Below are 13,921 nucleotides of genomic sequence, written 5' to 3' on the forward strand. Positions count from 1 at the left end.
AGATATATACATACATATATATATATATATATATATATATATGACATGTGGACAAAGGTTCCCACCAGAGTCACTTTCCTGCAGCATCTCCAAGTACCAACTTCTGTGCTTATTTCTACCTTCCTCCCTCCTCCAGGAGAACCAAACCTCAAGGTACCAGGGAATGTCACGGCTGTGCTAGGAGAGACTCTCAAGGTCCCCTGCCACTTCCCATGCAAATTCTCCTCGTATGAGAAATACTGGTGCAAGTGGAGTAACACAGGCTGCCAGACCCTGCCCAGCCAAGATGAAGGCCCCAGCGAGGCCTTCGTGAACTGTGACGAGAACAGCCGGCTTGTCTCCCTGACCCTGAACCCAGTGACCAGGGCGGACGAGGGCTGGTACTGGTGTGGAGTGAAGCAGGGCCACTTCTATGGAGAGACTGCAGCTGTCTATGTGGCAGTTGAAGAGAAGAAGGTAGCAGGTGAGTCTTCAAGGGCAGGGCCTGCACCCGTCAGACCCAGAGGCAGGACTTCCTGAAGGCCCCTGCCTACGAGCTTCTCAATCAGTGCTGGCCCGTATGTTTGGCTGTAAGAGGCTGAAAGTGAAGGGCGGGAAGGGAGGGGACATTTAGGTCCTATATAGCCTCATTGAGCCTTTCAGGGGACATCTCAAATAAACATACCAACTAAATAAAAATAGTGGGTTTGCAATTTAACCTCGGCATTAAGACAACTCCCAGCTGAATGTGGTGGCTCACACTTGTAATCCTAGCACTTTGGGAGGCCAAGGTAGGCAGATCACTTGAAGCCAGGAGTTCAACACAAGCCTGGCCGACATGGAGAAAACTCGTCTCAACTAAAAATACAAAAATTAGCTGAGCATGGTGGTGTAATCCCAGCTATTGCGGTAGCTGAGGCATAAGAATTGCTTGAACCCAGGAGGTAGGGGTTGCAGTGAATGAGATCATGCCACCGCACTCTAGCCTGGACAACAGAGCTAGATTCCATTTCAAAAAAAAAAAAAAGACAAGTCCCATAGTTGCCACTTCAACCCAGATTGAAGTCTCTTCTCTATCTGGAAATATTCTTCTCTGTATAGAAGAATAATATGCATACATCACTGTCATATGCAATATGTTCATCCCCCTTCCCCTTGCCAAAGCTTGCCCTCAAAAGAGGGCCAGGTACCTTCGTTTACAAGGTCTGATCAAGAAAATTAGGAAACATCTAGTAAATTTGCATTTCAAGTCCTCTTTTAAAATTTCACATGAAATGTTTTAGCCCTAATAAGGGTATTTCGTAGTCCCTCAAGAAATCCTATTGTGTCTGGACCCTGTCGGTGGGACTCACTGAGGGGCCCTTCGCCAGGCTTCCTCCAGGGGGCAGCACTATCACACCCAGTTGGGCAGTAGGGAAGCCTGGGGCCAGAGTCTTAGAGCCTTGAAAATCTCCCCAGCCTAAGTGATGGATCAGCCTTAGTGATAGGTGAGCCTTTATGCACAGCTGATCTATGACACGAAGCCTTGAAGGTCCCCAGCATACGTTTGGTAGTAATGGGGCAGAGATCATCTATGACAATTGAAGAAGGCCATCACAGCTCTGTTTCTAATGCCATCCTGGGTCCTACCCCAACAGTCTTGAGATCCAACCCTGACCCTGTGATTCCTCATGAAGTCTCCCCAGACTCCTTCACCTCAAGGAGTAAGACCATAGAGAAAAAACCACAACCCAGGCCCCACTCTTCCTTGCGGCAGGGTCCCGCGATGTCAGCCCAGCGAAGGCAGACGCTGCTCCTGATGAGAAGGTGCTAGACTCTGGTGTCCGGCAGATTGAGAACAAAGCCATTCAGGATCCCAGGCTTTTTGCAGAGGAAAAGGTCGTGGCAGATACGGGAGATCAAGCTGGTGGGAGCAGAGCATCTGTGGATTCCAGCAGGTGAGGAAGGATTCAAGGCTCCCCACTCGGAGAACATCCCAGAGCCGAGCACCTGAGGCTGGGCCACCAGGTCCAAGGAGGAAAGCTTGTCTGTCTCTTGAGCACTGGGGCAGCCCTTACTACCTCTGCTTATACAATAAGTGGGAGGGTCCCATGGTACCCTCTGCCCTTCTCCCATGGCTGGGGAGGTGTTTACAGTTCAGTTCAGTCTTCCAGGCCTGGGATGCAACAAGGCCCAGTGCTTGCCTTTGCCAGTCTGGGAAGGCTTCTTAGAAGAACACAGCTAGGGAGCTGCATCAGCAGGATGGGGTGGATAAACCTGGGAGGACAAAGTAGCCGAGTCAACCTTGGCAGCACATCCTCGGGCCCCCAGATCTCCTTTCCAGGGATGAACTAACTTAAGCCTTCTTCCAGCTCTGAGGAACAAGGTGGGAGCTCCAGAGCGCTGGTCTCCACTCTGGTGCCCCTGGGCCTGGTGCTGGCACTGGGAGCCGTGGTTGTGGGGGTGGCCAGAGCCCGGCACAGGAAGAACGTCGGTGAGTCCCTGGGATACTCCCTGCCTCCACCTCCAACCCGAGCCCTCAGTCCTGAATCATCTACCCATAGAGGAAGCTGCTGTTGTCTCTCCTTTTTCACGGGCTAAAACAAAGGATCCTGAGAAAGCAGGATGGGGAAAGACAAACCCACACATACTCGAAACTTAAATTCAGAGCTGCTGTCCAAATACTAACTCTGGAAAGTCACCTGCAATTACCCAGGGTCTAGGTTCAGAGGCAGGGCTGCCAGGAAGAGAAGATTGGGTTTTAGGAGACCCTGGGCTTGGACTAATTGGATAACGAATGAGCTGTGTGACATTGGGCCATCCTGATGCCATGCCTCAGTTTCCTCACGGCTCAAGACAAGGATGATAATCACTACCTCACAGAGCTGATGTGAGGACCAAAGGAGATGTTGTGCATTGAAAGATCCCAGAGTGACAAACAAAGATCAGGGATTACCAAGTCCTGATTACCCAGGAAAAGGGACTGGGGAGGAGACTCGGATCATTTCCATCCCCCTGGGTCATAGTCAGAGGTGCACCACCTCAGCTGTCCTGCAGGGCTACAGTGGATCAAGCAGCCCGGCCTGGCCTTCTAGGTCGCAACCCCTGTCCCTACACCAACTCCTCTTCCTCCTGGACAGACCGAGTTTCAATCAGAAGCTACAGGACAGACATTAGCATGTCAGACTTCGAGAACTCCAGGGAATTTGGAGCCAATGACAACATGGGAGCCTGTTCAATCACTCAGGAGACATCCCTCGGAGGAAAAGATGGTATGACCCTCACTCAAGGGAATGCACAGCCCCTGGGGAGAGCAAGAATTGGCCTCACATCTGGGTTGGGAAAAGGAGGCTAGTAAGGGCTCACCTACCCTCTTTCTTCACACAGAGTTTGTTGCCTCCCCTGAGAGCACCACGGAGAACCAAGAACCCAAGAAGGCAAAAAGGGTGAGGAGGAAGAAGGAAGCCCCACTATGTGCCAAGGAAATGCAGCATGAGGGGCTGCAGTTAGACTTCAGGAAGAACTACCTTAACATGGGGGCTGATCCCAGAATAGGGAGGATGGTATAAATAGTCCTCAGGAGTCCTCAGGACTTTTTGAGGAAGAACTATATCTTACTGGTGGTGGGATGCTGATGTGGATAAGACTCAGGAAGGAGGTGAGCTATATGATTAGGCTGGAAAATGGCAAGAGGGAGGCAGGCCGGCAGATGAGAAAAGCAGGTACATAAAAGATGGGAAGCCCCAATGCCAAATCCTGGTAATTAAATGGATGCTCTTCCTGGGTTGGGGGACCCAAGGACCTCAGGCCACCCATCCTCCCTTAAGGATTTGCTCAGGACCAGCTTTTTGCCTGGTCCTAGGAGACATTTGCTTGCTGTGGGCAGTTTGAGGCTAGAAGCCCCTGCTCACTTCTCTTGAAGCCCCAGCAGAGGCAACTCCTGCCTTTGGGTGCCACATACCATCCCCGCAATCTTCCCTAGGACTCAGGGGACCCAGAAAAATAACATCTCGTGCCTCTAATCCCGAGGTGATAGTTTTGTTGTTGTTGTTGTTTTATCATATCTACTTTTTCTTGAAACATCTCTGGCATTTAGCAAAGTTAGAACAAGTTATTCCTGGAGACAGCCTTCCCCTTTAACTCTGTGGTGCCAAAAAGCTACCTCTCTGGGCTGGTAGAGAAAGAAAAACATACACCACCATGGTTGACACCAGCCTAGGCCACCTTGCCCATGGACTGTGTGGGCAGCTTCCGGGGACAGGCCCAGGCAACAGAGGCGGTTCCACTCCACGTGTCAGAAGGAGGTAGTGAGACAGAAGGAGATATTTTTAGAGGCTGCAACTTTCCATTTCTCAAAATGCGTCCTGTTTGGTGAACACGGGGGCTGGGATGAGAACAGTGGGCCCCACAAGCTTGTGTTGCTTGGACCAAGATCATGAATTCAGGACATTGAGTACCTCCCCTCCCCCAACTCCACCCACTGAGCCAGTGCCCCCAACACTGACGCCTCTCCTCTTGCACCTTAGTCATCTAAGGAGGAAGCCGAGATGGCCTACAAAGACTTCTTGCTCCAGTCCAGCACTATGGCCACCGAGGCTCAGGAAGGCCACCAGGAAGCCTAGATGGTGTCGCCGCCTGCCTCCTGCACCCATGACAATCACCTTCAGAATCATGTCGATCCTGGGGGCCCTCAGCTCCTGGGGACCCCATTGCCTGCTCTAACACCTGCCTAGGTTTTTCCTACTGTCCTCAGAGGTGTGCTGGTCCCCTACTCAGTGACATCAAAGCCTGGCCTAATTGTTCCTATTGGGGATGAGGGTGGCGTGAGGGGCTCCCACTTGCAACTTCTTTCTGTTGAGAGAACCTCAGGTATGGAGAAGAATGGAAGTCCTCACAGGTCCCTTGAAGGAAGAGGGACAGGGGTGGGAGAGCTGATTGCAGAAAGGAGAGATGTGTAATGCCCCTCTGCACCCTTACCATGGGATGTCAACAGAATTTTTCCCTCCACTTCATCCCTCCCTCCCGTCCTTTCTCTCTTCTTCTTTCCTTCCATCAAAAGACGTATTTGAATACATACTAGAATTCAGGTGCTCTGCTAGATGCTGTGACAGGTATGCCACCAACACCGCTCACAGCCTTTCTGAGGACACCAGTGAAAGAAGCCACAGCTCCTCTTGGCGTATTTATACTCACTGAGTCTTAACTTTTCACGAGGTGTGCTCACCTCTGCCCCTGTTGGGAGAGGTCATAAAATTTCTCGAGTCCTAAAGCCTCAGGGGTCGTGTATGATGAGCGTACATACAGGTAATTATAAACCCACATTCTTACCATTTCACACATGAGAAAATTAGGGTTTGGAAGAGTGAAGCATTTTCTTTTTTTTTTTTTTTTTTTGAGATGGAGTTTCGCTCTGTCGCCCAGGCTGGAGTGCAGTGGCACGATCTCAGCTCACTGTAATCTCCGCCTCTCGGGTTGACACCATTCTCCTGCCTCAGCCTCCCAAGTAGTTGGGACTACAGGCACCTGCCACCACGCCTGGCTAATTTTTTGAATTTTTAGTAGAGACAGCATTTCACTGTGTTAGCCAGGATGGTCTCGATCTCCTGACCTTGTGATCTGCCCGCCTCGGCCTCCCAAAGTGCTGGGATTACAGCCGTGAGCCACCGAGCCCGGCCTCTTTTTTTCTCTTCTTTTTTTTTTTGAGACATAGCCTCACTGTGTCACCCAGACTGGAATGCAGTGACACAATCTCGGCTCACTGAAACCTCTGCCTTCCAGGTTCAAGTGATTCTCGTGCCTCAATCTCCCAAGTAGCTGGGACTACAGATGTGGGCCACCACGCCTGNGAGATGGAGTTTCGCTCTGTCGCCCAGGCTGGAGTGCAGTGGCACGATCTCAGCTCACTGTAATCTCCGCCTCTCGGGTTGACACCATTCTCCTGCCTCAGCCTCCCAAGTAGTTGGGACTACAGGCACCTGCCACCACGCCTGGCTAATTTTTTGAATTTTAGTAGAGACAGCATTTCACTGTGTTAGCCAGGATGGTCTCGATCTCCTGACCTTGTGATCTGCCCGCCTCGGCCTCCCAAAGTGCTGGGATTACAGCCGTGAGCCACCGAGCCCGGCCTCTTTTTTTCTCTTCTTTTTTTTTTTGAGACATAGCCTCACTGTGTCACCCAGACTGGAATGCAGTGACACAATCTCGGCTCACTGAAACCTCTGCCTTCCAGGTTCAAGTGATTCTCGTGCCTCAATCTCCCAAGTAGCTGGGACTACAGATGTGGGCCACCACGCCTGGCTTTTTTTTTTTTTTTTTTTGTAGAGACAGGGTTTCACCATATTCACCAGACTGGTCTCGAACTCCTGGCCTCAAGTGATCCACCCACTTTAGCCTCTCAAAGTGCTGGGATTACAGGCATGAACCACTGCGCCCGGCCCTGAAGCATTTTTCTCAAAGGCCCCCAGTGAGATAAACTAGATTTGGCGTCTTCTGCCCTGGGCCAGGGATCTCTCTACAAGAGCCCCTGCCCCTCTGTAAGGAGGAGGAGGGAGAAGAGAAAATATAAAGGAGGGAGATCTTTCCCAGGCCCCACCATTTCTGTCACTCACATGGACCTAAGATAAAAGAATGGCCAAACCCTCACAACCCCTGGTGTTTGAAGAGTTCCAAGTTGAAGGGAAACAAAGAAGTGTTTGATGGTGTCAGAGAGGGGCTGCTCTCCAGAAAGCTAACATTAATTTCTTTTTCCCTCTGAGTTCTGTACTTCAACCAGCCTACAAGCTGGCACTGGCTAACAAATCAGAAATATGACAATTAATAATTAAAGACTGTGATTGCCACCAATGAGGCTCAGACTGTATTTGTCCCCAATACCTTCTGTCTCTCAGACAGCCCTTTCAGGGCTTTCTTTTCATTTTCTTTTTCTTTTTTAAGACAGGGCACTCTGTTGCCCAGGCTGGAGTGCAGTGGTGCAATCATGGCTCACTGCAGCCTCTACCTCCTGGTTTCAAGTGATCCTCCCACCTCAGCCTCCAGAGTAGCTGGGGCTGCAGGCATCCACCACCACACTGGCTAACTTTTTGTATTTTTTTGTAGAGACAGAATTTCGCCATGTTGCCCATGCAGGTCTTGAATTCATGGGCTCAATTGATCCTCTCACCTCTGCCTCCCAAAGTTCTGGGATCACAGACACGAGCCACTGCATCTGGCTGCCTTTTGCTTTGGTCCCGCTTTTAGGCACCCCGGGACCCCCTTGTCTGTCAAGATCATTCCTAAGTTCTGGTGCGAAACCATGCCATATCCTATAAGGACTGCCCAAGCTGTCTGTTGGCAGCTAGCCCCCCATCTCATCCCTAGACTCTTCCACAGGGCCTCTGTGTGTGGAGAGTTCTCTCCGCAAGAGAGTTCTCCCTAGTCTGCCATTCTGCCTGATGTGAACCTTTGCTTCCACCCAGGCCTTAAACATAATGCTGTGGATGCTATGAGCTTGCCAAGTCTACACTTTCCTGGGACTCAGACTTCAGTCCTCTTTTGGTCTCCCCTCCAGCCCCACTAACTGCAATACTCAGTCTCAGTTCCCAGACCCTAACCTGGGTCAGAGCCTTGGGCTTCTATCCAGCCAGAAGAAGGGGAATCAGAAATGTTTATTTCTGTCTTCTGTGATGGGGATGCGTAGCTTCTGGAATGATAGCAAATCGTTCCAGGAGGATCAAAATGACAAGGTGTGTCAGAACCTACCACTGTCTTACCCTTTCAGGAAGCTGTTCTCTGACTCACCAAAGGGCCATGTTTATGGTAGAGGACTAAGGTGCAACTTCTGTATGAATGCCAATAACCAGCGAGCCAGTCCTGAGCTCGTGTAGCCTATCCCAGTCCTTTGAAGCAAAGGTCAAGAAATGTCGCTAAAGCCAAAGGCGATCTTATATTATTCCTAAGTGATATTGTCAATACAGCCCAAAGTCCATCTGCTCCTCGTGTAGCATGAGAAACCCTTTTAAATAAGGAAGCTGGTTCATAGGTTCTGGTGGACATGAGTTTGGAGAAGATATGATTCATCTTAGTACAGGGGAGTGACAATAAACTGCAAGATTGATGATGATAAACCAATTAGCAACGGTCAGTGGCCCCGAGCATTCAAGGAACTATTTAAACATTTGATGACAAGGAAATCTTCCCCAAGTTCTTGAATTATCTTCATGTTTATTATTTTTTAAAGTCCAATATGTAAAGATAGGACTATTATTAAGGCCCAACTATTATTAATGCTCAACCACTGCTGGGCATTATTAAGGCCCAAGAGTGGTTAGGAATTATTTTTGTTTTGTTTTGTTTTGTTTTTGTAGAGACAGGGTCTTGTTTGTTGCTCAGGCTGGTCTGGAACTCCTGGCCTCAAGCAATCCTTCCACCTCTGCCTCCCAAAGCATGGGAACTACAGGCGTGAGCCAGTGCACACAGCCAGGAATTTGTTTCTAGCAACTGATTTTGTTTTGTAAAGCTCAAAAATAGATCTCTGATTTAGACCTCTCCAAAACTCAAGACAGAACATCTCTCCTAAGAACATTAAACAGCAGCTAGAGGAACTGACTGTGCTATGGTCTATGAAACTGGCCCCCCAGGCAGAGAAACAAGTAGTTTCCCACCCCATCCCTCCCAGCTTTCCTAAAATAATTATCTCTACTAAGGAGTCTGTGCAACAAAAAATAAGAGATCATCTCAAAAAGGCTACATGTCTAAGTGGACAGTGGACACGCTGAGAGGCAGGCTGTGAGACTGAGACCAAAGGTCCCAGCAGGTTGTGGAGCAAGGCAGGCATGGAGAGAGGATCATCAGTATAGGAGCCAAGCAGCTCTGGAGTTTCTCTTCCAAGGCTGATTCTCAAAAGGGCAGCCAAGCCACTCTCCCTAGAGCCAAAAATCTTTGGCCTAGATACAGGGACATGAATATTCTAAAATCCAGGTTGTCGCTGTTAAGTCACATTGAAGTTGAACCAAAAGTCCTGCGTGTTTGGAGTTTTAACCTCAGAACTCCAATAGGAATATGGCCCTAGTCAGGAAAGAAATCTTAGTCACCAAAATCCTACCATTTATTATCTTCAAAAAGTCACATGGCTGGGTGCGGTGGCTCACACCTGCAATCCCAGCACTAGCACTTTGGGAGGCCGAGGCAGGCAGATCACAAGGTCAGGAGATCAAGACCATCCTGGCCAACATGGAGAAACCCCGTCTCTACTAAAAATACAAAAATTAGCTGGGCGTGGTGGTGGGCGCCTGTAATCCCAGCTACTTGGGAGTCTGGGGCACGAGAATCACCTGAACCCAGGAGGCAGAGGTTGCAGTGAGCCCAGATCGCGCCACTGCACTCCAGCCTGGGGACAAAGTGAGACTCACAAATGGGCTTATTGTTGTAAAGGTAAATGCTCCAAGGCCCTACTGCTGTGAAGTGGCTCACTTTGGGACAGGCAAGCCTGGGATCCTTTGGTGCTCGGAAGGACGGGACTACAGGGTGCCTGAGTCAGGTAGCTCTACCTGGGGCGGGGGCTTGTTCTTGGTGAGTCCACCAGACAAGGAGATTCTTGTGATCTGTCATTGCAGAGAACAGCATTGGGTCAGGGAGAGGACCACCTGAGGATGGAGGCCCTCAGTTTGGGAAGGCCCTGGAAATGGCCCTTCTAACCCAGCCATGTGGAGATTAAAGCAGAGAAATGCAATAACCAAGCAGAACCCATGACAACAACCTCCCCCCAGTGGCGGTGGCTAATCTCCACTGCACTCTGACCACATTGCAGGCTGTGTGTTGAGTCCCTTGTAACACTTACCTCATGTGATCCTCACAACGGCCTTATGAGAAACGTTCTTCTTAGCCCATCTGTAACACAGGGAGGATGGCAGAGCCTAAGCTAAAAGGTCATCATAGAGAGTGAATGAACACACCTCAAGGACTTACACTTTCCAGTGAGGCATTATTTATTCCCTCCACCCGCTGTTGGGGGGCTGTGAATGTCTTCCATCAGGTTCACCCCTTCTGGCCTCTAGAGGGTGTTGGGCCATTGACTCCCTTGCCCCATGGTGTGCTCCAGCCTGGCAGATGCTCCCCTGGGAGTAGGAGTGCCAGGGCACCATGGCAGCCCTGTGAGTCAGAAAGGAGAAATTGAGTTTAGACGAGAAAAAAAAAGAGGAGAAAATAAGGATGTAAGAAATGTAAACTTCACAATTTCACCAGCGGTCAGTCTTTCCTTGGGCCCCAATCCCCATGACTCAAGGGCAGCAGCTGAAGGTAGATGGAACAGGTCCAGTTCTGGGGGTTTTAATCCCCTCAAACTCCAAACATTCAGTTCCTGCCCAGCGGTCCTCAAACCCCTAACTCTTAGTCTTAACAACCTAACGGGATGTTTTCAAGGTTTCACTTCGGCCACACATGATGCAAAAGCTCCTGCCCACTCCCATCCCACACACCTTCCGCCGTGCCTGGCAGGCCCCAGCCTCAGCACAGCCACACACCACACACTCACACACTCATAACCACACACCACACACTCACACACTCCACAGAGCACACTCATGGACACACACCACACACACATAACCAGACACCACACACTAGACAGTGCACACACACACACTCATAGCCACATACCACACACACAACCAGACACCACACACACTACACAGGGCACACACACACTCATGGACACATAGCGCGCACACACACAACCACACACCACACACACACTAGACAGTGCACACACACACTCATGGACACACACCACACACTCACACACTAGACAGTGCACACACACTCATAGCCACACACCACACGCACTCCACAGAGGACACACACACACTCATACTCACACACCACACACACTCAACCAGACACCACACACACTACACAGAGCACACACACACTCATGGACACACACCACACACACACAACCACACACCACACACTCACACACTAGACAGCACACACACACACTCATAGCCACACACCACACACTCACACACTAGACAGAGCACACACACACACTCATAGCCACACACCACATACATTCAACCAGACACCACACACACATAACCACACACCACACACTCACACACTAGACAGTGCACACACACACTCATAGCCACACACCACACACTGACACACTCATAACCACATACCACACACACAACACAGAGCATACACACACAACCACACACCACACGTTTACATACACATAACCACACACCACACACACGCTCCACAGAGCACACACACACACTCCACAGAACACACACTCATAGCCACACACCACACATTTACACACACTCATAACCACACACCACACACTCACTCCACAGAACACACACACACTTATAGCCACACACCACACATCCATACACACTCATAGTCACATACCACACACACTCCACAGAGCACACACACGGCCACACACCACACATTCACACACACTCATAGCCACACACCACACATTCACACTTACACACTCATAACCACACACCACACATTCACACTTACATACAACACACAGTGCACACTCGTACTCATAGCCACACTAGAGCCAAAAATCTTTGTCCTAAATATGGGGACATTAGTGAGTTTTGCTGATGTATCACATTCACACACACACACACTCCACATGGCACACACTCACATAGCCACACACCACATTCACACTCACACACAGCACACAGCACTAACACTCACATACTCATAGCCACACACCACACACTCACACTCATACACTTAGCCACACACCACACACTCACACACACTCATAGCCACACACCACACATTCACACTCACACACTCCACACAGCACACTCATAGCCACACATCACACATTCACACACACTACAAACAGCGCACACTCATAGCCACATACCACACATTCACACACGCACATACTATGCACAGGGCACACTCACACACTCACAGCCACACACCACACGTTCACACACACACACACTACACACATCACACACTCACAGCCACACATCCTACATTCACACACACACTACACAGCACATACACACTCATAGCCACACATCATACATTCACACACTCACACACCACACATCACACACCGCCACACATCATACAGTCACACAGACACACTACACATAACACATTCACACACTCATAGCCACACACCACACATTCACACACACTACACACATCACACACTCACAGCCACATACCACACATTCACAGACTCACTATACACTCACACACTCCACAGGACACACTCACATACAGCCACACACCACATAGTCACACACACACACTACACACATCACACACTCACAGCCACACATCCTACATTCACACACACACTACACAGCACATACACACTCATAGCCACACATCATACATTTGCACACTCACACACTACACACATCACACACTTACTGCCACACATCAAACATTCACACACGCTACACATAATACACTCACACTCTTAGCCACCCACTACATGTTCACACACTCACTACACACACACTATAGCCACACACCACACACACACCACACACATGTACCACACAACACACATTGCACCCTCACACACTGCACCTCAGTCACACACCACCCATACTTCACACGCTCAAACATCAGAGTCATACAACACACATCACACACTCACACATTCACACATATATTCATACTCACACACTCTTGCCCCCACACACATCACGTCCATTCACTCATATTCTCCTTCTCTGTCTCTCCAAGACAGCCCCAGGCCTCAAGCCCAGTGCAGGGTGAAGCCCAGCTGTGTGACAGCTCTGGGGCATTGGGAAGAGCCCACTAAGTAGGGCAGAGTGGGGCTGATCCCAGCTCGGAGCTCTGGCACTCACTAAGCAGAGGCCTGAGGCTGCCCTCTGCCATCTTGGCCCATTTCGGGGCTGGAGGGCATCACAACCACAGCTGCTCTGGGCCAGGGGAGACTCAGATAGGTATGGGGCAGGGCATGCTGCCCACCCCCCCACACACTTCCTCTGCACCTGCTCTGAGTCTCACATTCAACTTCCACTGCGGATGTTGTTGTTTTGGAGAACATGTGACAAGTCTGCTGTGTGGGGGCGAGCAGGGAGTGGCTTACATGACCACCGTGGAATCGGCTCTGTCAGTCACACCCTCCCCAGAAACAGTATGAGAATAACCTGGATCCTCCAGGGGCACAAGAGGTCCTTGCACCTGAGGTAGGGCCCTGGGAACTGACCTCCAGGGATGAGACTTCCAGAAACAGAGCCCTGGAATGCCCTTATAAGTAACACCCCTGCGCAGCTCACAGTGAAGGCTTCTTAAAGCACTTGCATGCCTGTGAGTTCTGCTGGGCCTCAGAAAAGCCATGTGAGGTGGGCAGGGCAGGGGCAATCCCTACTTTATCAAGGAAAAAACCGAGGCCCAGGGAAATTTGCCCAAAGCTAGAAAGTGCGAAGGCAGGACAAGACCTGAAGTCTTCTGACTTGCATCCAAAACTCTTCCCAAGATGCCCTGTGGCCTCAGCATCTCTCTCCATCAGTCATGGGCCTTACCCTTGGGCCCTTGGGGTCCTGAAGGAGGGCTCTACCAGGCTGCCGTGACTTCAGGCAAGGTGGCTGGAAGACCTGTCACAGCCCAGTTCTTGCATTGCCTTGGTGGTCACTGGACAGAGGCCTGAGCTCTTGCCACAGGGCAGCACCTTGTGGGGACAGTTGGGGGAGATGAAGGGTGAGGGATGGCTGAGGTGCTGCGGAGCTATGATAAAGTCCCTAGGGACTATTCTGCAGGAGGGAATGCCAGGGACCATCTAGTCCCAGCTTCATTTATTTCCTAGATTGAAGAAATTGAGGCTCAGAGAAAAGTAATGGATTGCTCAAAGTCCATAGTTAGTATCCCCACATAGTAGGTGCTCAAAAACGTTTGTAAAGATGAGTTAACTGGTGACTGGTAAGGACTACAGTCAGCATCTTCTGACTTC

At 50.2% G+C, this 13,921-nt stretch overlaps 1 protein-coding gene across 1 annotated transcript in view; it reads left to right on the forward strand.

Annotated features, from left to right (window-relative positions):
• The window catches only part of PIGR (polymeric immunoglobulin receptor), an 18,864-nt gene extending 12,063 nt beyond the window's left edge, over nt 1-6,801 (forward strand). Inside the window, exons 6-12 of the mRNA XM_017880880.1 lie at nt 137-463; nt 1,736-1,916; nt 2,331-2,452; nt 3,099-3,230; nt 3,346-3,404; nt 4,485-5,736; nt 6,188-6,801. Of these exons, the coding sequence (XP_017736369.1) occupies nt 137-463; nt 1,736-1,916; nt 2,331-2,452; nt 3,099-3,230; nt 3,346-3,404; nt 4,485-4,580 (917 nt within the window). The 3' untranslated portion in view covers nt 4,581-5,736; nt 6,188-6,801. The remainder of the gene's footprint in view (nt 1-136; nt 464-1,735; nt 1,917-2,330; nt 2,453-3,098; nt 3,231-3,345; nt 3,405-4,484; nt 5,737-6,187) is intronic.
• The last annotated feature ends 7,120 nt before the right edge of the window (nt 6,802-13,921 follow it).

The sequence above is a fragment of the Rhinopithecus bieti genome, unplaced genomic scaffold, assembly GCF_001698545.2.
Source record: "Rhinopithecus bieti isolate Rb0 unplaced genomic scaffold, ASM169854v2 scaffold_12049, whole genome shotgun sequence".
In the NCBI taxonomy this organism is placed as follows: domain Eukaryota; kingdom Metazoa; phylum Chordata; class Mammalia; order Primates; family Cercopithecidae; genus Rhinopithecus; species Rhinopithecus bieti.